Consider the following 26,217-nt stretch of genomic DNA (forward strand, 5'->3'; position numbering starts at 1 on the left):
AAAAAACCAAATACACTAGCTGGAAAAGATACATGCACCCCAATGTTCATAGCAGCATTATTTACAGTTGTCAAGTTATAGAACCAACCTAAGTGTCCATCAACAGCTGAATGGATAAAGAAGATGTGATATAGATAGACAGATAGATAGATATTGGAATACTACTCAGCCATAAAAAAAGAATGAAATTTTGCCATTTGCAACAACATGGATGGACTTGGAGCTTAAGGTATTATGCTAAGAGAAATAAGTCAAACAGAGAAAGACAAATACTATATGATATCACTTACATGTGGAATATAAAAAATATAACAAACTAGTGAGTATAACAAAAAGAAACAGACTCACAGATACAGAGAACAAACTAGTGGGGAGAGGGGTGGGGAGAGGGGCAATATATGGGTGGGGATTAAAAGGCACAAGCTATACTGTATAAAATAAGCTACAAAGATATGTACAACAGGGAATACAGCCAATATTTTATAATAACTATAAATGGAGTACATCCTTTAAAAATTATGAATCACTATACTTCAATAAAAATAAAATAAAATAAAGAATTTCTCTGTTTTGGTTTTTTCTTACATGGATTCCCCAAAGATCTTCCAATCTCCTGCCTGAAAAACATTAAGACTGGCTGACAACACTCTGGGAGCCAAGTATGAAAAGTGAGCTGGGAATTTCAACGTTCAAGTATATACATTTTCATTTAATCCTTTTCAGTACAGTATTCCTCCTTCACCCAACACCACTCAATTGTACCCAGTGTCCCTGGATCTGAATCTTTGGGGACTCAGGCAAGCTAAGTGGCACCTCAGGGGAAATAATGAACAAAAACAAGGCAGCCTGTTTAAAGCAGTTCAGTCAGGCTGTGCAGCTAAGCATAAGAAGTATATAGTTAGCTTTAAGAGTTAAGGGAATTCATGACAGAAAAACTTAGGCTAAACTAATACAGTTATTAACTAATTTTCATCTATAAAACATTTATTTAACTAAAAACACCTAGAACACCAGGATACTAAAAAATTACAGTTTTTCACAAAGGTATTCCTTGGAAAGCCATGAAATATTAATGGATATTATATGGAGGGAAAGAAGTTCCTTAGTAAAACGTATTTGGGAAACATTAGGTTAAACAAGTTTAAACGTTCTTTGTGATAGAGCATTACTGAACATCTAATAACATAAATTATAATTTTCAAAGAAAGTAATGTAGCTTGTGGTGTTTCCCAAATTCATATGGCCACAGAAAGACTTTGAAGAAACTGTTCTACCCTATTACTTATTACCTTACTGCTTGACATCTTTCCACTGGGGTCACAAACATTCTCCAGGACTCCCAGATTTCCTTCTGCATCAGTATAAGCTATTTGACCACAAGTAGGATGCCATGACAGGCCACAAATTGCATAACCTTTCTCATGTTTCACCCTAAAAATTAAAAAGTGAATTCTTAAAACACTGTCAAGAAAAATATAAGCTATACATTTCTTTAGGTAAATTTTAGTTAGAAAAAGTTTTGATAAACATAGCTATATGTCTGCATTTTAACAATCTAATGATTGCAGATGTGAAATGTTTAATAATAAAAAAAACAAACATCTAATAGAAATAAGCAAAAAAGAGACAAAAGATTTACTGAATCATACCTTTCCATGCAATCTTTGGTTTCCACATTCCAAACTATAATTAAACCATTAATACTCCCTGCAGCTAAATATTGTCCACAAGGAGACCAGGTTACTATATTTAGGGTCTAGTAAAGAAAAACAATAAATAAATAATAATTTCATATAATTTAAAACTAAAAACTCATTTTATTACCAAATTCAAATTTTTATAACCCTTATTGTATGCAATTTCTAATTAAATCTGATACATAAACAGCAAGACAAAGTTTGCTTACTTTTTAACTTTCTTTTTCAATAATATTCAACAATCAAAGTAATAGCAGCTTTTACTTTATCACAAGAAAATTACACTAGCACAATTTTAAAAGCAAAAGCTAAAAAATGTTTTTATCCTAGAAAGAAAGACAACACAAGTTATCCTCTTAGCAGTCACCATCAAGATGAAGAGAACTAGGAAGTGAAGTGAATCGTACTAAGCCATTGCTGACCTACTGGGCCTCTGTTTCCTAACTGCAAAATGGGTATATATGAGAGAAGGGGGCAGGGGGAGAGGGAGAGAGAGAGAAAGAAACACAGACTAACAACCTTTCCTGCTCTAAAACTCCAGTGTCCATAGTCACAAGTCTCAATGAAACTCACTTAACAATAAATATTACTAATAATGTGAGAATTACCTATTCTAATACTATGCTAGGGTTAAATTTGACTTCTTATAAATTAAAAGATTTTTCTTACCAAATTTCACAAAGGAGAAAGGTCAGATAGGACCTAGCAAAGACTTATCTACTAGTTATTCACTAAGTGAAGAAAGGCTGAGGGGTAAAAGGTGGACACATGCACAGCAGTCTGGAGTTGTTCTCCATTTCCAACAATATTTAGCTGTAATTGTATTAAAGCAAAGTATGCATTAACTATTCCCATTAGCTTACTGAAAGTATCACCTACAAAACCTACCTGAGAGATGAAATTATCTGAAAGATCAAATTGATTACTCCAAGTTTCTCTTCTATATAGCTTAACAGATTTTTCCACAGGAACTGCTAGTAACTATTAGGAAAGATAAATGATTTAAACAAAAGTTTACACTAAATTAAGTTTAAAGAGAAAAAAGAGCAGAAAATTCATCTAAATAAAACTAAAAAACATAAAAGCAAATTTGTATTTTAACTGGCAACTAACAAAACTCAGAAAGCTACTTAAAATTTTGATAAAGAATGGGTGATGGGGCTTCCCTGGTGGCGCAGTGGTTGAGAGTCCACCTGCCGATGCAGGGGACACGGATTCGTGCCCCGGTCTGGGAAGATCCCACATGCCACGGAGTGGCTGGGCCTGTGAGCCTTGGCCGCTGAGCCTGTGCTCTGCAATGGGAAAGGCTACAACAGTGAGAGGCCCGCGTACCACAAAAAAAAAAAAAAAGAATGAGAGATGATCATTATTGCTTGCACTGAAAGACAGAGAACTTATAGTCACTAATATTTTTAACACTATTTCTTAAGGAATATAAGCCCTTTGGATCTAAAAATTCATCTTATTTGCTGGCAGGAGAGAAACAGAGCCAAAATACTTTGAATATCTTTGGAAAAGGAAACTTATCTTCTTACATATACTTCCAAAAAACAGATTAGTAGAAAAAATAAAACTGACATATTCTTTCCATGCTTATCAAAAAACGAAGAAAAATGTATTATTTATGAATAGTAAAACTATGTTTAAATTTTTTTAAATTAATTAGATTGTTTCATAAGCAAAGAATAAATACATACTGGATTTCCCAACTATCACTTTAGTGCAGAATGTACCCTTAAAAGTTTACATGACACAAAAGGTCATACATTGAAAAGAAAGTCTCCCTCCAATCCCTAAATCCTATTTCTACTTCCCAAAGGCAAAAAACATAAGCATAGACCATATAAGAATGCATATGTACTTATACACAAATAGGCACACAATTAAACAGTAGCATTCTATCTACTATCTATACCTACTGCTCTACAGCTTGATGTTTTTAATATATCTAAAGACTGATTATTCCATGTGAAGACTCACAGATATACCTCATTCTAACAGTTGCAGAGTATTCCATTTCCAGGAATAAATTCCACAGTTTATTTAACCAGTTCTCTATTAATGAACATTCAGGATGTTTACAATCTTTTGCTACTATAAACAATGATACAACATTTTCATTATACATACTCTGTAGTACATATGAATAAATATGTTTATAAAATATATGCCTAGAACTAGTACTACTGGTCATTCATTCTAATAAAAACTGCCACATCCTCTTCCACACAGTATATATCAAACTTTTGATCTTTGACCATCTGACAAATGAAAAATAGACAATCATATTTCAATTTGTATTTCTTTTAGTATGAAAGGTTGCATGTATTTTCATATGTTAAAAGCCATCTGTGTATCTTTTTCTGTATACTGTCTGCTCATGTCCTTGTTCATCTTTTTACTGGGATCTTATTGATTTACAAGAACTCTTTGAATATTAAGGAAATTAGCTCTGTCATATTGTTTCAAACTTTTTCTCAGTTTATCATTTGTCCCTTGACACTGAAATATTTATTTTTTTACTTTTCATATTGTTGAGTTTATAAATTTTTTCTGGAAATTTTCACATATGCAGAGAAGTTAAAAAGATGATACAGCAAATACCTATACAATGAGATTCACCATGTGATAGGAAGTCTCCAAGATGGTTCTCAGTAATTCTCACCTCCTGGTATTCATGTCCTTTGCCAGTACATTTATTAAATCTCCTTTTCTCCACCTTTATAATACACTAAATTCCCATATATGCTGGATCTATCTCTCTGTTTAATAGATATCTGTCTATTCATGAATTAGTATCACACTTTTAATTCCCATAGCATTATAATGTTATATCTGATTGAGTTAAACTTTACCACTTTTGTTTTTCAAGACTTTTGCTTTTCCATATGGCTTTAGAATCAGTTCTATTTGGTCCCCCCAAACGTCTTACTGATATTTTATATTGAATGCTTCAAAACTATAGATAATTCAGGGAAGAACTGACATCTTTATAACAAAAGTTCATTTCTAAGAATAGGATATATTTTTCTATGCGTTTTTCTAAATGTTGCCATTTGCAACAACTTGAATGAACCTAGAGGGTATTATGGTTAGTGAGATAAGTCAGAGAGAGAAAGACAAATACTGTATGTTATCACTTACATGCGGAATCTAAAAAATAAAATAAAAATAAGTAAATAAAATGAATAAATATAACAAAACAGAAACAGACTCAGAAATATAAAGAACAAACTAGTGGTTACCAGTGGGAAGAGGGGAGGGGGTAGGGCAAAACAGGGGTGGGGGATTAAGAGGTACAAACTATTATGTATAAAATAAATAAGCTTTTTAGCTTATCCTTTTGGATATATTATATAGCACAGGGAATATAGCCAATATTTTATAATAACTTTAAATGGAATATTATCTATAAAAATTTTGAATCACTATGCTGTACACCTGAAACTAATATAACATTGTAAATCAACTATACCTCAATAAATAAATAAATAAATAACGAAAAAGAATGGGATACATTTTTTTCTATTTAAGTCTTCTTTTACTCTTCTTTGTAGCATGTTTAAATTTTCTTTACATAGCTCTTTCACATTTTTTGGTAAGTTTATTCCTAGTTATTTTATCTTTTTTTAAAATTTTAAAATCTTTTTTGATTTCACAGTTAGTGCATTATTTTCTCTCACCATGTTTTCTAAATGGCTACTGTTTGTATATAGGACTATAGGTTTCGTATATTAATTTTGCTTCCAACTACCTTACTGAATTTTCTTATTAGTAATATTTTTCCCCCAGTTGATTTTCTTGGGATTTCCTCGTATACAAGCATTTCATTTGCAAATAATGAGCATTATCCTTCCCTTCTTTCAAACCTCTCATATCTTTCTATTGTCTAACTGTATCAGCTAGTACCTCTAAAACGTTAAACACTAGTAGTAAGAGTTGATATAACAAGACTGTTTCCAAAGTTGCCCCATTAAACATGAATGTAGGGCTTCCCTGGTGGCGCGGTGGTTGAGAGTCCGCCTGCCGATGCAGGGGACACGGGTTCATGCCCCGGTCCGGGAAGATCCCACATGCCGCGGAGTGGTTGGGCCCGTGAGCCATGGCCGGTGAGCCTGCGCGTCCGGAGCCTGTGCTCCGCAACGGAAGAGGCCACAACAGTGAGAGGCCCACATACCACACAAAAAAAACACAAAAAAACATGAATGTAAAGAAAAAGGTAAAATCAATTCATTCCTGCCAAATGTACTCTTCAAAAAAGAGCCTTTAAAAAGTTGAAATGTTTCTTACAGCATTTCAATAATTAATTTGCTTGGAGCTCTAAAATTTATAATCTGAATGAAATAGTTACAATTAAAAAAACTATTCTTACATTCAAAGATAACAAGGACTGGAACATATAATTAAAACAAAATAAGGGACTTCCCTGGTGGTGCAGTGGTTAAGTCTCTGTGCTCCCAATGCAGGGGGCCCAGGTTCCTCCCTGGTCAGGGAACTAGATCCCACATGCATGCCACAACTGAAGAGTTCGCATGCCACAACTAAGGAGCCTGTGTGCTGCAACTAAGACCCAGCACAACCAAAGAAGTAAATAAATAAATATTTTAAAAACAAAACAAAACATAAAACAAAATAAGAGTCACTCACCTTCCCACTTTTTGGTTGCCAAGCAAGTCTGCAGATTGATTTTGCATTTATCACATCATTGCATTTTTGCAGCAGTGGCCAACTGATAGCACATGTCTGATTAAAAAAAAAAAAAAGAAAATGTAAGTCTTGTAACTGAAAAATAATCTTTTTAAATAAATAAAAATTAAAAATAAAATGCCAAAAGAAAAAAAAGAAAATTTATTTCCCCTTATGAAAATTCTCCCAAAAAAAGATACGCAGCACTGAGTACATTTAATAAGTGGTTTCTTCAAACTGATAGATAGCTCGGAAAAAAGCAACTTAATTCACTTTAACCTAATTATAATATTTGATTTACCTAAGTTACTTTATGTTTTTCACAGTTATAAAGAGCACAAGTCTTAAATAATTAACTCAAATAGGAGTATTTCCTATGTAGAATAAGCAAACAGTATACTCACTGAATAAACGTACACAAACAAAAAAAACCCCAATACATTAAAATCTTAAAGTAACTATGAAAATAAACTTGAGAGATCTACTACCAAATGTTAAGGTGTCAAAGTCAATCCTTTTAATAGTTCAAAAGTGAGGGAAGAAACTGTGGCTATGAGCTGAAGCGTATCTGTGAGGGATGTTTTTCTCATCAGCTACATCATTCCTAGAAATGCCAAGCCTTCTCTGATTGCCTCAGGAAGAATTCATTGTTCCCTCTGCCAATCCAGAAAGCACTTTCTTCATACCTCCTTTAAAGCTATTACCAGGCTGGGTCAGAGTAAGTTATGTGACTCTCCAAATCAAGTGTGGCCCATGCCTTACTTTCGTATCCCCAACACCTGGGGACCAACATATGGTAGTTAGCTTATAAATATATAATGATTGAATTTCCCTTTGTGATTAGATACAGAATCAATTAGTCTTCAACATATTTACTTTTACTTAGATCGTTGGGGAATTTGATCACAAAACCAGTATTTAATGTTACTCAAAAGAAACAAACTATGAAGAAGAATTATTAATTTGGTCCAATAATACATTATGTAACGTCCAATATATGATGGAAATAGGCAAAAAGCTTTAAATTCAAATTGATGAGCTTACCTGATCTGAAATTTGCCACACCTTGACAGATCCATCACAACTAGCTGATGCCTGCAGAATAAAACAATAGATTTCTCTATAGTTACAGCCATAATACTATATGGAGACTGGTTCAACTGATAAATTAAAGAGGCTTTTAACAATTGTGTGAAACTTTCTGCTAATTCTCTCACAGTTTTAAACATATTCGCAAAAAATGCAAAAAGAGAGGGAAAAAAATGATTACCAGAAAGATGTCCTTAGGGTCAAAGGAAAGACTTAAAACAGGGGCATCATGTCCTCGAAATGTTTTCTGTTGGCTGCAATCCACCACATCCACAACTTTGACTAGAAAATCACTAAGAACAAGTGTAACGTACATCAATAAATGTCAATACAAAAGACTCTCAAAAGCTATGACCCAAATATTTCAAAGTAATGAGTAAATGCCATAATTTCTTTATAGCAACATGTGAAATTTGGCACCCATATTACCTTTTAGTTTTGGTCTATAAAGATGCTAAAAACATAACTCAAGATTTCTCATATGTTAAAATATAAATACTTTTAGAAAGTGGCTTCCTTAGTTAGATCTTAAGCTTCTATTATTTGCTCATCTAATTACAGCCACAACCATTTTTAAAAGCATTATGCCTTTTACTCCAACTCAGCAATTCATCAATTACATTTTTTTCTTATGACAAATAAGCAACAAGAAAAACAACAAAAATCCTGATTGTACAGTCTAGGTTGTACCAAAAATAATTTTTAAAATTTTGTATCCAACTATCATCTTTCCCCAGTCTTTTCCAGCATTTACTGAGCAGGCTGTCAGCAAAGCAATATACCTCAATTCACAAAGAAGCACAAGTCTGTCATCAAAAACCTTTAACAGTAAGAAGACTTGAATATAATAATTAAATAACAACAACAAAGAAGGTACAGAGTCCTGAAAACGTTACCCTGAATCCAATGAATGAGGCCATTTTGTTCTAATATTGTTTCATTTTCTGATATCAAAGAGCCTTACCTAGATCCAGCAGCAATTTTTGCACCATCCCCATTAAAGACCACATGGTTTGCATTTGTGGTGAAGCGAGTCAATATACCATCTGGAACTCCTTCAGGGAACGTGTGCACTTGAACAGTATTGTTAGATACTGCAGTGACCAATTTCCCATTCTAAAAGAAAAATGAAAGAAACATTGGCAAAAATTAGTTAATTAACTGGGAGTCTCTCCATAGTTAAAAATCCGGTAAAAAACAAAAAAAACCCTTATAAATGTAGTTCATGTCAAGAGAAAAATAATCAATATATAATTTTTCTGAAATGGCTATTAGCAAGAAAAATTTACTTGCTGCCTTTAGAAAATTTAATTCCCTCTTCATCAGCCAAACTTTTAGCCTCTGATTTCTCTTGTACTTCTGGCAAGAAAAATATTTAAATAGTGTTTTTGTGGATTCCCAAATGTCATAAGAAGGAGACTCAGAACAAGAAAACATAGCTAATCTCAATGAGGGAAGAGCACAAGGGACACAATTAGTATTACCCTGTGTTTCCAGAAAACAATCATTAGATGTGTTTTCAGAGTAGGGTAAAGTCTAAATGCGAATCCATGAATCCATGGCTCCTGTTTTTGTTTTTTTTTTGGCCGCACTGCAGGGCATGCGGAATCTTAGTTCCCCAACCAGGGGTCGAACCTGTGCCCCCTGCAGTGGAAGCGCAGTGTTTAGTGTTCTAAAAACACTAAATAGAAAGTTTTAGGATCCGAAAATGATCTGCAAACACCGTTGTTTTGCACAGCTTTCAGCTAAGAATCATAAAAGGTCAGGGATCTGCCCTCCCACCTTAATTTTATTACTTACCCAGGAAGAATTAAGTCCTGATGGAGTAAATCATAGTCTACCAACCTCATATACAATTCGATATATCATATGGTCAATTTATTAATTTATATTAAATGATAACTACCAAAAGAAACAAACTACTCAAGTTTGTTAATTAACATACTTTACCCTATAGCAACAGGTCTCAGCCGTATTTGCGCACTTAGGACCCTTAGCTTATCTACAGCATCTGCTCCCATTCTAATGGGAAAAGAACCTGGTAATACAATGACATGTTACTATATAGCAACATTTGGGGAAATGTATACATCTGTTCAAATAACAGTATAGATGATTCAAATTTGAACTGTGATAAACACCTTCAAGTTCAATTACTGGAAAACTGGTGAAAAATACTGTTTATGCCTACATTACAACTACTGTATATAATTAAATCCATAATAAACTAAATTCATAATGTTGAAGTTAAGCTAACAATAATTTAAATGTGAAAACCAGAAGAAAATCAACAAAATGCTATAAACAACTCAACACAACACTGATACTGCTAAGTGTTCTTTGGCAAAACTGCAGAAACACCAACTATTTATTTGTGTGCATGTCCAGAAATTTTGCAACCTTGGCTGTGCTTTACTTCGCAGACAGATTTCTTAGTAGAATACTGACTAAGCATCCTCAGTTAGCTCTAGTAAAGAATCTTGGTAATTCTTTAACAAAACTTTAGCCCTCTATTCATGTGAAAATGTTGAAGTATATAACAGCACTAACTCACCTGGGAGACCTGAATAAAGGCCTTGCTTTGAAGTCATTTTCAAACAAATCTACTGGGAAACCAAATCACTACCAGTATACGGTGTCAACTAGTAAAAATTTAAGAAAAAGAAACCATGCAAAGGATCAGAGCTGTGGTCCGGATCTGGTCCGACTATTCTTCTCCCTGGTGGATAGGGAGGAATGGAACCCAGCACAGGATGACTTGGGCCCACTGTGTTTGACTTTCCTCTGAGCTTTGATTTTCCCAAGAATAAAATGGAGATAATTCCACGTACCTCTCCTTACCTTTGTTAAAGACAACGTAAAATACTATGCAAGTGTTAACTATTACTACCTACAAATATGTTGATATATCCCAGTTTCACTATTTTGGAGGGTGATTTTTTTTCTGCTTTGTTCTCAAATAAAGCACCTAATTGTACTTCCCTATAGCACTGAATCCATAAAGTACATATTTACATATTTATAAGCAATTATGCTTTAAATGAAATTGTCAACTTTGCATGGCTATTTGGTAACATCATTTCATTGAAGAATTATAAACTCCATTCCTAAAGCCAAATATTTTAGCACTGAATATGAGCCTTGTAGTCAGTTCAATAGTGGCCCCTAAAAGACATGTCTAAATCCTAAGCCCAGGTACCTGTTACCGTAGCCCTAGGAAACTACCATAAGCCCACTTTCACTTTTTTCTTCTTTAAAGTCTTTTTCACATACAAAAGCAGTACATACTTATTGTAGGAAAAAAAACACGAAACTGTCCTGAGCAGACAGTGAGTTTCCCTACTCTTGTGAAGTAATTTCCATTAACATGTTGGGGTTAAGTCTTTTTAACTTTATTCTATAGATATGCAAATTACAAATATTTGTGTACTTAAATCCTTTATTTTAACAAACATAAGACTATTCTATAACAGACTGTTATGAAACTCTATTTTTCATTTTTTCAATTAATTGTAAACATCTCTCCAAATGAAGGTATACAGCACTCCCACATTTTTTTAGTGGCTGCATAGTATTACATTATATGACTACCAAAATTTATAAAATGTACTCTCTATTCAGGGACACTTCAATTGTTTCTTTTGCTATTATAAACAATGGTTTTACTAATATTCTTGTCCACAGAAATGAATGTGTGTACTTCCTTAGAGTAAATAGCCTGAAATGACTGTGTGCATTCTAACTGTGATACACCATTATCAATTTATTCCAAAAAAAGTTCATCAGTTATACTTCCAGCAACTGTTGTGTGAAAATACTGTGAAACAGAAAATATATATTGGTCTCTACCCTCAGTTCCTGGCACAGAGTTCCTAAAACCCTTGAACTGTCCTAAGTGATAAGAGCACCAGGAGCATCTTTTGTTCCAAACTTTGGTCTTTGACTGATTCCTGACACAAAGCTCCCAAATCCCTTGGAACTTTCTGGGTGATAGGAATGTCTTTTGTTCTAATGAGGTGCGTCTTGGTGGGCTCCTGGATAGCTTCAGGATGGTGGCTGGTCACCAGAAAGATCAAGTCATGATCAGAAGCTTGGAACTTTCAGTCCCACACCCCTATCATCCAGGAAAGGGAGAGGGGCTGGAAATGAAGTTAATAATCAGTCATGCCCATGTGATGAGCCTCCATAAAAATCCCAATAACATGGGGTTCAAGGAGCTTCCAGGTTGGTGGTGCACCCCAACTCCACACCTCCATTCTCCAGACCTCACCCCATGTTCTCTTCATCTGGCTGTTCATCTGTATCCTTTATTATGTAATAAACTGGTAAACTTATTTCCCTGATTTCTGTGAGCTGTTGTAGCAATAATCTTATCCAAGGAGGGGGTGATGGAAATCCCCATTTGCAGCCAAGCTGAACAGAAGTTGTAGGTAATCTGGGGACCTAATACTCGCGACTGGTGTCTGAAGTGGGGGATAGTCTCGTGGGACTGAGACCTTAACCTGTGAGGTCTGAGCTAACTCCAGTTAATGTCAAAATTGAACTGAATTGTAGGACACCCAGTATTGCAAAGAACTTACTGATATGGGGAAAAACCCATATATCTGGTGTCAGAAGTGTTGTGAGCATGGTAGTGTGAGAGTAAAGGAGAAACGCAGGAAAACAGTTGTTTTTCCTTTATAAATACTTCTCCAAGGCCTCACTATTACTGTGATCAGGAATATTTTTCATCCTTGTCAATCTTACAGGAAAAAAATCCAATTGTTTAATTTGCATTTCTTTGCTTATTAGTGAGATTTAGCTCATATTTAATGTACATTAGTCATTTATATTTTTTCTCCTAGGAATACATTTTCCATTATATATGACCATTTTTTAAAAAGTATCTAAAGTATCTAAAGACCATCTCATCTACCTTAATGAGTCTGGGTTTGAAAAAAATATGAATTCTGTAGAAAGATTTTTTTTTCCTATCCAAATACAATACACTCAACTTAAAATTCATCACAAATAAAAAGGTTAGATACTTAGTTTGCAAAGTCCTTCTGAAAACATATCTCCATTCTCCAAGTAAACTATATCTCATTCCTATATTTACTTTACATAAAACATTAGAAATGTGAAATAAGTATATATCTTGAAAAAGTTAATGAAACAGTCCTTTTTTCCAGTACAATTCCTCGCTATCTGAATTAGTGAGCTAAAAATTTGAAACTGCACTGAGTTTTCCTTCAAAGAAATAAAAAGATACATTTAAATCTCTTAAAAGATAAAGTATAATTTCCTGCATATATTTTAATTGGCTCATCATTACTATCCATTAATCACCTTTAATAAACCATTCAGATTTTACCTGTAAAAGTTTTGGGCAAATTATGGCATTATTACACATTTTTAAATATTATTATTTCATAAGAGAAATGAAAAAGTTTATCTGTATTCAAAACTTCTATAAAAGTATTTTTCATCCATGTATAAAACATCACATGGCAGTAACATTTCATATCAGTTGCTGTAATTGTTTTAATACCTTCAAAGCACATGAATATGCTTTTTCTCCAACATTAATGGACTTAGGATCATCATCATCCAAGTCTTCCCAAATCCTCACATCACCATCACTTCCACAAGTTACAATACAACTGTGAAGGAAACACACTCGTTAAAAAGTCACCCAGTTTTAGGCTTATTAATTTTTTTGGAATGCTACTTTATCTCTTTTCTAATAAAATCAAGGTATTAGCCAATATGCTACCTCATTTTACATACATAAACCTCAATAACAAGGACTGTTAACCTCCTATTCTGTAAAATGAAAGGTAAATTTATGCTTTCTACAGTTTCTCCTTGGCATAAAATTCCTTATATATTTGTAACAATGTAAGAAAAATGAATGTAATCTCTGTAACAACAGGGACCAGGTCTACTTTGCTTACCATTGTGTCTCTAGCACAAAGTAGTCTCTAACAAATAGAAGCTTTGATAAATGTTGAATGAATAAATGGATGAATGGAAGAGCTCAATTATCCAAAGCTGATTATTCAAATGGCTATCTGTCAACTCCCTAATTGTTTTCTGAGTGCTTTTCTTCATTCGGTATGTGTCCTCTCTGGGCACATACAAAAGCAAATAAAATACAAAAATAAAATGGTAAATGGTGGAGTCTCGATGTGCAACTGATCCCAGGTTAAGATGGAGCAGGGAGCCAAGGGCCTAAGCCAGTGGCATGTGGCTCTGCACCAGTTCAGAGACCTGCCCACAGCATTCCCACTCAGGATACTGAGAAGTCAATGTCCATCTTGGACGTGTCTTCATCTTCCAGAAGCAGTGGAGTGCACACCTCTTGGAATCATGGCCCGTCAGGCATTCAACATGTTCCTCAGTGCACAGAGCTGGAGAGGATCCCCTTGGTCTCTGCTGAGGCACCCAGGCACCCAGGCAGAATGCCAGTGAAATGGGGCCACACTTCAGTATGTCGCTGCCTGACTACGGTGTGAGCTACTGCCCTCAAGCGACTTTCACCCCTTCCCAGGGTATGTCTCCTACCCAGCCAGGAATGATGATTTTCAAGGGGCCCCAGGTGATGCCTTTAGGAGAGCCCAGTATTCCAGCGGTAGCCCCGACCTTTGGTGGGAATCTAAGGATGCCCCCCAATGGGCCACCAGTTCTCACCTGCCAGTGGAATCCCAATGATGTCCCACATCAGAATGTGAACAATGCCTTATTCTGGCCTCCCAACAGTAACTTCTTAACAGAGGCCCTTTAACACCTAAAACATTATTGGGTCCAACCATGCCTTCCACTGAGACCCCAGCAATGCTCCCCTCTTTGGATCAGATGTTGCCTCCTAGAAACCGCACAACTTTGCGATGCCCCCAGCTGGATCCCCATTATTGCTGGCTTTGGAATCCCAGGGCTCTCTTGTGAGCCAGCCAGTCTCCCAGGAAGACCCCTTCCTACCTAAGCAGCCCTTACCTGCTCCACGGAGGGAAGAGCAGTACTTCGGGGCCCAAGAAAGGGCTTCCAGGAGGAGACCCCCAGTTTCAAGGCCTTACCGCTGTGACTATGAGAACTGTGAAGAAGCTTATACTAAGCACTCCCACCTCGTGAGTCACCAACGCAAACACACAGGTGAAAGGCCCTATAAATGCATGTGAGAAGTCTGCACTTGGTCCTTCCGTTCCAATGAACTTAGAAGACATACTCGGATACACACCAAATACCAACGACGTAAATGTGACCAGTGCGGCCGACAATTCATGAGATCTGACCATCTCAGGCAACACCAAAGGACTCGTATGCTGGTGCCAACATCCCCAGACCCACCGGCTGACAGTGGACGTATGGCTGGTCCTCCTGCTTCTGGTCTTTAGGTCAATCTGCTCTTCCCCTCATTTTGGCTTCTCTGCTCAGATCCTGCCTGCCTCTGACCAGCTAGTCTCTTTGGTAGGTGTAGGCTTTGATGAAGACAGAAAGATTATGAGACAGTGTGGAAGCCCATATGAGCTCTGGACCTAGTCGGGGCTCCTCAAAAACTGTCTTAGGTGTCCTCACATCTCTGGGGCCACCTACTTTTGTGCCAAGTTCAGCCACATGGGAAGATGGAGCAAAGTAGAGATTGGGAGCTTTATAAAAAGCTCTTTATCTTATGTCACTCCCAGCTTGAAACCCTTTAGCCACTCTCCTTTGCCTGCTACATAAAATCCAAGTTCCTTATCTTGGTCTTTGACAGTTTCCAGAGACAGACTATGTTCAAATCCTGAATTTACCACTTACTAGCCATGTGACTTTGGGAAAGGTCTTTGATCATTATGTCAGGTTCCCTCTTCTGGTAAAAGAAAAACAGTATTGGACTGTTGTGAACACATCTTATGTACAAAATCAGATTCTCTCCGGCACTCACCAGCCTCATGCCCAGAGTTTGCCTCCTCCCATCATTTCCAGACTTGGATGGAATGCCCCCACAGGACATGGGATCTGGCACCTCAAGTACCCACTAGCAACCCAGGAATGTGGAAGAGTTAGTGCTCCTGGGGTAATATTTAACTAATGGGAGATGGGAGAAATCCAGGACGATAAATTCCCTCTTCTTCCCTCCCTTCCCTGAACTGGTGCAAGACACCATTTCTCCCAGTGGGGAGGCCTCCCAAGTAGCCAGTGGACACACCTTCTGTGCCTCTTCCAGGCTTGTCATGAAGCAGACTCAATCTATCACCTGGCATTGCCTCCCATTCTTCCTTGAGTCGAGTCCCTTTTCTCACTCTCAATGCTCTGTATTTGCATCACCCAAATAAAACATTGGTACTTAAAAAAAAAAAAAAGGTGGGAGGGAGGGAGACGCAAGAGGGAAGAGATATGGGAACATATGTATAACTGATTCACTTTGTTATAAAGCAGAAACTAACACACCATTGTAAAGCAATTATACTCCAATAAAGATGTAAAAAAAAAAAAAGAAAATAAGCTAATGTCATAAGAAAGCACACACACACACACACACAAAACGAGATTTTCACATTTAAAAAAAAAGGGGGGGGCTTCCCTGGTGGCACAGTGGTTGAGAGCCCGCCTGCCGATGCAGGGGACACGGGTTTGTGCCCCAGTCCAGAAGGATCCCACATGCCGCAGAGCGGCTAGGACTGTGAGCCATGGCCGCTGAGCCTGCGCGTCCAGAGACTGTGCTCCGCAACGGGAGAGGCCCACGTACCACAAAAAAAAAAAAAAAAAAGTAAATGGTGGGACTTCCCTGATGGTCCACTGGGTAAGACTCCATGCTCCCAATGCAGGGGCCCCAGGTTCAATCCCTGGTCAGGGAACTAGATCCCGCATGCATGCCGCAACTAAAGAGTTCGCATGCTGCAACTAAGAAACCCACAGGCCACAATTAAGAAACCTGCAGGCTGCAACTAAGAGCCCACATGCCGCAACAAAGGTCCTGCGTGAAGACCTGGTGCAGCCTAAATAAATAAATAATAATTTTAAAAAGGTAAATGGCAAAGAGAAGCCATATAAAAAACTATGGATGTTCAGAAGACAAAAATTAATTCCCACTTGGAAAATCAGAAGGGTTCATAAGAAAAGTATTTACATTGGGAAATTAAAGGACAGGTAGGACTGGATATGCTGAGATTGGTAAAAAGGACAGTTCCAAACAGACAAAACTACATGAACCAAAATATGAAGTTAGTAAAGCATAGGGGAGTTTACATGGAGCAGGCAGGCCAGGAAATCAAGGGAAAAAAAAGTAGACTGGGGTCATCCTATTTAAGATGACCTTAAGGCCAGAGTAAGGAGCTTGGTCTCGGTTCTATAAGAAATAAATAAGAGGACTATAAGTCTCAGTTTGCCCAGGACTTTCCTGATTTATGCATCCAGCTGGTTTGGCATTCGTCCTGATTTTTCACTTAAAAACACATTAGTATTAGTTGCATCAAAATTGGTGAGTTTGACAGACTTCTTTGCACTTCCAGCTTCTGCCATGATCTTGTTTGGTAGTATAACATGTGCAATGAATAGTGTTCTCACCTCAACATGTAGGTAAATCTGAAAGACAACCAGTGATAAGCCATCTCTCCCTTTCCAACCCTTTCTTGATGTAACATAACACCTCCTTTCAAGGACAATAGGTGTTAACTGATAAAAAACTGGAGTCAGACATGAGCCGCTAGAAAGAGCCATTTCTTTCTGTCTCCAGTGGTGATGGGAGGAGCATTTCATATCCCTATCCCTACTGGCTATTTGGTGTATCAGCTAGGTGCACCGAGGGAGATGTTACAGGTGCCAGCTGGAGACGCCAGTGGGAAATTACAATGAAATAATAGCGGAATTAATGAGAAACATATGGAAGAATTAGAGTTAAGAAGTCCTTTGAAGGGCTTTTGGAGTAGTCTGAACATTCTTCCTACAATGTTTTGTCATTTACTGTAGGAATAAAAGTAACCACAGGGCTTCCCTGGTGGCGCAGTGGTTGAGAGTCCGCCTGCCAATGCAGGGGACACGGCTCCGTGCCCCGGTCCGGGAAGATCCCACATGCCACGGAGCGGCTAGGCCCGTGAGCCATGGCCGCTGAGCCTGTGCGTCCGGAGCTCCGCAACGGGAGAGGCCACAACAGTGAGATGCCCACGTACCGCAAAAAAAGAAAAAAAAAAAAATCAAAAAGGAGTAACTACATTTCAGGCATTCAATAATGGAGCTGGGTGGCCATTGTGGATACGGTTTTAGACACGTTCCAACATTACTGAGAACTTGAATTTTCTGAACTGTATCATACTCAAGGATACCACCAGCTGTTCTCAAAACAATATCTGAGAGCAGCTGCCAACTGCAACCTTATGGTCTCAAGGTCTCCCCTTATAACTAGGCAACCATATTGGACTCTAATCCTTACTTAACAAGCACCCTTACTTCTTGCAACTCCAATTATAATTCTCACAAACAACATGTAATTTTGCAGTCTGTGCTGTTATAAGCCTCCCCCATTTTGTAGTCCGACAGAATGCAATTCAAGTGCTTCTTTAATCTGTGTCTCCTGGGCTATAGTCCTCAGTTTGGCTCAGATAAAACTCTTTTATATTCCTCGCACAGATTGTTTATTGATTATACCCCTCCAACAGGGACTAGAATAACCCTGAGAAAATATCACCATTTAGGAATCAAGCAGAGAAAATAAATTAGAAAAAGAAGCTGTCAGAAAGTTAAAAACAATTTTAAAAAGAAAAGAGCATCACAAAAGGCAAGGGAGGATAAATACCGAAAAGTTAGAATGGGCCACTAAATTTGACAAGCAGGCAGCTACCGTTCTGACAAAATAACTGATAATGTGAGATGCAGAAACGAAGTGAACAAAGGGGAAATGTGGGGGAAAGCTCATATCATTCCAACTCCTCTGGAAGTAAGATTTCACACTCGTTGGCTTCCTTGATATACTAAAACTGCCATGCTGGTCCGAATTAAACAGTAAATCTAAGAACATTTATGTGCCGTTTTAGATATCAACCTTATTTCTATCTGGATGAGTAATTTGAGGCAGAACTGCTTACATGACATACAAGAATAACTGTTCTAACATTCACCCTGAAACGTTCTTTTTGTTTCTCAAAGTACCTTACCTCCCAGAATCATCAAAACAGACATCTGTGTGTCCCTCTGTGTGCCCATATCTCATCGGCTTCTGTGTAGCAGGCATTTTTTCCTTTACCTATCTGAAAATGTTTTATAGAAGTCAGTATTATTTTAAAGGACAGGAAAGCCGGGGGCTGAACAGGAAGAAGGGAGATTAGTCTCCTGCGGGACACGCCCTCGGCAGCCCCTTTTCCCCCACCCGAGTGGCACAAACAGGGAATAGGGATGGGTCTGTCCGACTCTAAGCCGGGAAGAGGACACGCTTCTCTTCGTTGGGCCGCACGCACGCGGGCAGCGGGAGGGAGCACTCACCGAAGCTCCGCGACTGAGGAAAGGCGACAAGGAGCAGCACCGGTGGAGGAGCAGCACGGGTGCAGGGAGCTTCCCGCGCTCGGCGTGCTCCCACACTGCGCCTGCGCCGGCCCGCCCACGCCCGGCGCGGTCCCGACCCAGGTCGCTGGGCGGTGGCGTCAGCTGCGCGCCCGCCGGCAGGGAAAAAGCCGGTTGCTGGGGGAGTGAGGAAGAAAGGGAGGGACCCGAACACGGAAGTGGTGGCAGCGCCGGCGAAGCAGGTGGAGGCGGTGACTGCGACGTCTGAGATGAGAACCCCGCACCGAAGGGTGGGGGCTTGCAGGCAGGCCTCAGTCTTATAGGACCTACATGAGGTGCCGGAGTGGTTGGGTCTCCCTTCTCCAGCTTAGCGAGCACCCAGAGTGATGGCGGTGGTGATGGCGGCAGTTACTCGGACAGCCCCAGTTAAACTGCGCTCCGAGAGGTGAGTGGGGGAAGGGTGGTTGCTGCTTGGCCTTGCCCAGCGGGGTCTGCTTCTACTTTCCGGGCGCTCCTCACAGGCAGCCATATCCGGGTCCCCGTACGGGTCCAGCCCTTCCTTGGGACCCGGCTAGAGAACGAGATGTTTGGGCATGTTCTTTCGAGAAAAGGAAGCTGAGACCCTTCTCAAGCCTTTAATCTTGGCATCCTTGGCGCCTTCATCTTGTCATTTCTATACCGGTAAAGGAAGTAAGACTTAATCTCAGTTCATGGTTCCTGGAGGTCTGGCGTGTACATTAATGCTTATTCTATAGGACATTTTACATATATCCCTTAAGAAGAAAGTAATTCGGGTTTCCCTATTCAGACCCCACCTAAAGTTCACTGAAGTGCATATTTAGATGAGCTAGAACTAAAGTATATTGTTGAATACTTCATTCGATCCTTACAGTCTTTGCTAAGGTCTTGGCCATTAAGTTTATGCTTTGCTTGGGTCTTCACGTTCTCCATGTTGGGAGACCTGTCTCTGATGAAAACCTTCACAATGATATTTTTCGTGCTACCCACCTTCTAGTCTCAATCGGAACTTGTTTATGACATAAGAGAAACGTTTTTCTGTTGTAGAGTTTTCCCCATTGTTTTTCAGTCTAGTTCCATTGGGAAAACTTGCAAACAGATTTAGACAAACCGTGGTATAGTTCTTACCGTGGTGGCATTGTGAAAGGTGTTGCTTTGAGTACTAGGGCTCCAAATAGGCTTGCTAGACACTGAGGTTTGGTACGTGAATGAAGAGGAAGAGTGGTTGGCTGAAAAAGAACTTGGGATTTGTGGAAAAATAACCAACCTATCCTTGATTTCCCACAAGAGCAAAAGATACCTGAGATGATTCTTTCCGAGTGACTTAATTTTATTTGGATAGCATTCGTTGTTTAGATAGACTGATTTCTAATTTTTTTAAAATCCAGTATCACTGGATAGACTGGGGTTCAAGAAGAAGTCCGATAGTACACCAAATAAATCATAGTGAGATTTCAGTGTAGTGCTTTTCAGAGCTCAGCATAAGAAGAATCTGCCAATTTGGAACAAGATTTATAGCTCTAAAATGCCGTAACTATAAAATATGTTAACACCATGTGACTTCGAAACTATGAATGGTGTTTGCGCTTCTCTCCTTTCACTCTGCTTTAGCAATGAACACATTTGATTCATAGGGTTTTTTGTTTTGTTTTGTTTTTTTTACAAATTTCACATGTATGGAAAGAGCTTGGGCCTTAGAGTTGAACAATCCTAGATTTTAATTTTGACTCTGACAGTTACTCGTGTGACCTTGAATATACTTCTTTACTTTTACTGAATGTCAGATTCCTCATCTTTAAAATGAAGATGACACCTTCTTCCATATATAGAAGATACTCATGGATGTATAAAACTAATTGTCTTGTGTTATTAATGGGGTACTTTGGGTGGGCATTTAATGGTTTCATTTAAAATGGAGTTGTTTGAATCATTATCCATTAAATTTTTTCAACTGTTAAAATATGTATTCTTGCTTTTGCCAGTATGTTTTCACATGTCCATTTCTATTTCAGTCAGATTTTAAAAAGACAAATTTTAAAGTCCTCAGTGAATTCACAATCTTGGTGAGGGAAACAGACATTCAAATAATATGTACAAGACAATAGTGTGGTAATGAAATGTGTAACTTAAATCTTAAATTGCGTGGTTATTTAAGATAATATAGCTTTTAAAAAGAAACCAATGTAGCTGTCCGTCACCAATGTGGGTGTCAGGTGCATGTCTCATAGGAGTGGATAGCTGAATGAACTCACTGAAAATCATGCCAAGGTCGCAGCTTCGATTGCAGTGAAGGTTAGTTACCGTTTCTCTGTTGTGACCATTCATAGTACCCTTAGGCTCACAAATATTGTTGTTCTCAAGGACAGTAGGGTGAGAAAGCATGAATATATTTCCATTCTACTTGTGGCAGTATTCTCTATATAAATAATAATGTCATATAATCTTAGTTTATCCAGGAGGCATATCAGTATTGCCTTAGAGAGTTTTTTAAATTCCTTTTTAATAAAATATGTATTGATATTTGATGTAAAAATTATTAATCCTATGAAAGATAAGGCTAGAAGAAGAGAGTAATAACAAAACTGAGAACAGAGTATTGAAAAAAAAATTGAAGGCAGTTTAGAAATCTGAAGATTTTTATATCTCTGAAAGTGTCCTGAATCTTACCAGCCTATTTAATTTATTTTTGGGGTAAATAATACTTGTGCATGTATAAACTTTCTAAGGTATAAAAGGGAATACAGGAAAGTCCTACTCTCAACCTACCCAGTTCCGCTGGCCAAAGACAGCTAATATTTGACTCTTGTGTTGTTACAGTGGCGGTGGATCCTTACTACGGCGAGACAGATATAATCATTGTCTTATGAATGAAAAAAACCAAGGCTGAGAAAGGTTGTGAGTTGTCCAAGGTCACACACCTAACCAACTGTCTGAACTAGAAATAGAACCCAGGTCTATTAACTTCTGATCCAAGTAGTCTACCATACTGCCTCTCCAAGTCATAACTGTTGCCATAAAACTTAGAATTTAGTTTTATCAGAACATGAAAACAATTTTATTTAATTCTAGAATAACATTATACTAGTTTGTAGGTAAAACTTGTTACCCAAGCTTAAATGTAAGCATACGTAGTTATCATAAAGCAATGAAAAGAATAATCTATGATCGTTTTTTTTAAAAAAAAAAAACTTTGCCTACTGTTACTGTTGAAACCTGTTTATTTACTCAGTTAGCTTGTAAGAAATTTTAAGTTTGGTTATTTACACCCATACTACTTTTCAAGAATTTAAAGCTTAAAAACACTTTTTAAAAGAGCATGTTTAGTATCAGGAGTAATAGAAAGTGCTTTATGATATCTCAGAAATGCCAAAGCATCCTCAGCCTCAGGTTTTTGAGATACGTTTTTGTCTGGATTTTCTAGCCTTATATGTAGCCTTTGTTTCCTTTCATTCTTTTTCCTTAATTTTGCCACTTTCCCATCTCTCATTTTTAGAAATTAGCTTATTCTACATGGAAGGTTCTGAGAAGACAGTGTATTACAGAACGTAGTATGTATTCTCATTAAGCTCAATGTATGCTGTTTTCATAGATTTTAATCCTGGCAGTAAAAACATGGGGCAGCTGACAGTATCCAGATTTAACAATGTGAACACTGAAGCTAAATGAGATTCTAAAAGTCAGGAGAGATAGCTAGTAAGTGACAAAGTCTAAATTTTAGATCATGTTTGATGATTTAGCAACTCATGCTGTTGTTTCATCTGCACCATGCTTCATTTTTAAATATGGTATAGTGAAAAACTAGGTTGTTAATTTTTTATAGATCTTTATAACTTAAAAATTTCCTCTTTAGACTAAATTGTACTCATAGGAAGAAAGACTACAAGGAAATTGGCCAAAATGTCTAAATTGATTGCCTCTAGGTAATTGAATTACAGTTTTTTTCCTCCTTTTTGAACTTTTCTGAATGTTCCATGTATTTTATAATGAGCATATATTATTTTTATAATGAAAAAATTACAAATTGAAAGGAAGAAGTACATCTGTACAATCCAATTTATTCTCTAAGAGTCACAATTGAATATCTTAAATATTCTGGTTTCTAAGATTCTGTTAAGGTTCTTGCGCTTTTAATTTAAAAAAATTTTTTTAATAAATTTATTTTATTTTTATTTTTGGCTGCGTTGTGTCTTCATTGCCGTGCACAGGCTTTCTCTAGTTGCGGCAAGCGGGGGCTACTCTTCATTGTGGTGCATGGGCTTCTCATTGCAGTGGCTTCTCTTGTTGCGGAGCACAGGCTCTAGGCGGGCGGGCTTCAGTAGTTGTGGCTCGTGGGCTCTAGAGTGCAGGTTCAGTAGTTGTGGTACATGGGCTTAGTTGCTCCGCGGCAGGTGGGATCTTCCCGGACCAGGGCTTGAACCCGTGTCCCCTGCGTTGGCAGGTGGATTCTTAACCACTGTGCTACCAGGGAAGTCCTGGTTCTTGTGCTTTTGGAAGTTTATAGTGCCAGCTCTTAGTTTTCTGTTCACACTAAATTAACCCTCTTCAGTGACAGGTCCTGGACATTTCTCTTTATCTTTAGCTAGCATGCTCAGGGAATGTACACTTATTTTAATGTTAGCCCAAGTTAATGTTTCTCCCACAGTTTCTTCCACAAAACGGTTCTATGATGAGTTAAATAAAGGAAACTGTGGCTTAAGCAGGTTTCTTAACTGAAGGACCTCTTGGAACCTTTTGCTGAAGGTGCCTTGTAATCTTTCAGAGGGGAAGTGATTCCCAAACTTGTTTAATAAGGAAACCTCTGTTTCTCTAGAACATGTATATATTAACATCTTTTAGCACTAGTGTACACAGGAGTTCAGATTGGGGGACACTGACTTAAGCAAAATATAATTAGGAAAGTAGGTGGAGAAAGTTTGGAGAAGGGAAGGGAAGGAAGGGTGTAGTGGTGCTAATCTGTGTGTGTGTGTGTGTGTGTGTGTGTGTGTGTTTTCCCAAATAAATCTAGTTAAGTCCCATGAGCCATGGCTTGGTAGCATGAAAAAGGAGATATTTTAAAATATTTACTGGAAAATGAACCTGTATTGCTTTCGTAATGAGAAAAAAACACTTTATACTTCAGAGATGTTTCTCATTTGAACAAACCCATTTTTTATGTTTTTTTATTAACATTCCGAGGAATTTACCTCTCTTGTACTATCCAGTATATTCCATTCATGGACTCTTAAGTGTTCCCATAGAATCCAACTCAAATATTAGGCTATGATCAAACATCAAGGACTCTAACCCACAGAATCCAATTCAAATAACATGGACTGTGATCAGAATGCATTCAAGGAGTTTTGGGGACACATAATGGCAGGTAAACTTTGGAATCATAGATTTGATAAGGTAGTTCCCAGGGTTAAATAACTACCAGAATAATAAGTTATTTGTGAATTCTTTGTAGTATAGTAAATTATTCTTTATAACATCAAATTTAATATTTACATGAATTCTGGCCTTAGGTAGACATCAGCATTGTAGACACAGTAGTTCAATGAATGATTAATATGTACAATAATGCTCTGTTATCCAACATCATAGAGATACAATGAAGTGTCTAGATGAAGTTTAACCCTTTAATTACTGGCTTTTAAAAAAGTTTTCAAGGAATTTGAATTAAAATCACCTTCCCAACCTTATTCAAGAGTACTAACTAAATGTTATTTAAATCTGTTGTTAGCATAGAAGGGTCACATTGGGTATTAATTCGTTTATCACTGTTCAGTGCAATTGATTATAGAACCTGGGATCAAATGGCTAGTGAATCTGAGAACTTGATTTTTTGAAAAAGGTTTAAATAAACTTGCTTTAGATGTTTGCCTCTTGCTCATTAAGAAATAACAATAAAAAAAGTCACTGTGTATTCCCCAGGGCATTGTAACTTAGATGCCTTCATAAAAAATTAATTATTGAATCAAGAGTCAAAGCACTTTCTCCCAAGTGATTCTTTCACCTTCTTTTAAAAAAAAAAAAAGCTTCTTTGCAGTTACTAACAAACATTGTTGATTTGTGAACACTTTTCAAAGTATCATCGTTGATTTCTATACTACATAAAGTTGGTACTAAAGTCACTTTTTTTCCATTTTGTATCTCATCTTCTACTTCATTTCTATGAAGTTTGTATAAAATTCCAACAATTAATGATAGGGTATTTGAAAGGACTCATTCAGATTCAGAACCTTACACCTTTTTTTTAACATTCAGATTTTACATGTATAGGCAAGACACCAAAAGCACTTTTTTAAAACTCATTTTTAGTCTTTAAAAATAAAAAAATTTTTCACTAAAAGTAATGTTAACACACATTGTAAAGCAATTATACGCCAATAAAGATGTTTAAAAAATTAATAATGTTATTTTTATTGAGAGCAATGTGATTGAATTTTTTTAATTTTATGAATTTTGATTTAATGCAACTTTTGGAAGAGATTAGAAGATCTTTTGCCATCTGTGTAAAGTGTAAAGATGCGAGAGTTATATGCATCATGCATTTTTATCATTATTGTAATAAAATCATGTGATAGTGAAGGAAATTCTGAATATCTTTTTTTCTAAAAAGATCTCACCATAGCATAAGTTTTTTTTTAAGTTACCTGAACCATGAAGAGACCAGTTAAGTGTTTTGTTTTGCCTTTTTTCTTAATGTATCTGCTAAGTAGCTTCTCAGAGCCACTTATTATCCCAATAAAGGTCATCAAACTTAGAACACTTGTCATTTTGTAAAAGAAAAATACATAACTTGTCTTAAAATGTCAGCAACTTAAGTACTTTGCCCTGAAATAACTAGCAAACCTCGTGTGTTATAAAATTTCCGTGATCGTGTCTATTTACAAAGTATTGTAAAGATTCTCTTACCTAAGATAATATAATCCACAAATGTATTCCAGCAACATGGAATCAGTTGCGGTGCACTAAAAGTGCACAAAGAAATGGAGAGGGTTGCCATCAAGTCCTTAGCTTTTTGGAGCTCCCACTCTTCCCTCAGGAATAGCACCTCATCAGACAAATAACCATCTCACAATGAGTGATGGGAACGTTGTCAATCATATATTCAATATTCATAAATTTTAAGTTTTCTAATTTTTAGGCAAGTATAAATAGAAGTTAAATTTTCTTCCTACTTTGAAGATTACAACATTAAGTGACATTCTGGCCCATATAGTGATACGGTATGTTTTACCATATATATATATATATATATATTTTTTTTTTTTTTTTTTTTTTTTTTTTTTGG

General features: G+C 37.1%; 2 protein-coding genes and 1 pseudogene across 2 annotated transcripts in view; 2 read left to right on the forward strand and 1 right to left on the reverse strand.

Annotated features, from left to right (window-relative positions):
* WDHD1 (WD repeat and HMG-box DNA binding protein 1) overlaps positions 1-18,942 on the reverse strand; it is a 55,706-nt gene extending 36,764 nt beyond the window's left edge. Inside the window, exons 1-10 of the mRNA XM_029239607.1 lie at positions 18,906-18,942; positions 18,581-18,669; positions 13,003-13,114; positions 8,437-8,588; positions 7,654-7,765; positions 7,428-7,478; positions 6,345-6,440; positions 2,586-2,678; positions 1,650-1,756; positions 1,290-1,431 (exon numbers count right to left, since the gene is read on the reverse strand). Coding sequence (XP_029095440.1) covers positions 1,290-1,431; positions 1,650-1,756; positions 2,586-2,678; positions 6,345-6,440; positions 7,428-7,478; positions 7,654-7,765; positions 8,437-8,588; positions 13,003-13,114; positions 18,581-18,657 — 942 coding nt within the window. The 5' untranslated portion in view covers positions 18,658-18,669; positions 18,906-18,942. The remainder of the gene's footprint in view (positions 1-1,289; positions 1,432-1,649; positions 1,757-2,585; positions 2,679-6,344; positions 6,441-7,427; positions 7,479-7,653; positions 7,766-8,436; positions 8,589-13,002; positions 13,115-18,580; positions 18,670-18,905) is intronic.
* LOC114905103 lies at positions 13,665-14,845 on the forward strand (annotated as a pseudogene).
* Positions 18,943-19,120: 178 nt separating the features above from the next.
* The window catches only part of SOCS4 (suppressor of cytokine signaling 4), a 19,293-nt gene continuing 12,196 nt past the window's right edge, over positions 19,121-26,217 (forward strand). Inside the window, exon 1 of the mRNA XM_029238935.1 lies at positions 19,121-19,368. The gene's annotated coding sequence lies outside the window, so the exon portion shown is untranslated. The remainder of the gene's footprint in view (positions 19,369-26,217) is intronic.

This window comes from Monodon monoceros, unplaced genomic scaffold (genome assembly GCF_005190385.1).
Source record: "Monodon monoceros isolate NGI ecotype Baffin Bay Population unplaced genomic scaffold, NGI_Narwhal_1 Super_Scaffold_21, whole genome shotgun sequence".
Classification (NCBI taxonomy): domain Eukaryota; kingdom Metazoa; phylum Chordata; class Mammalia; order Artiodactyla; family Monodontidae; genus Monodon; species Monodon monoceros.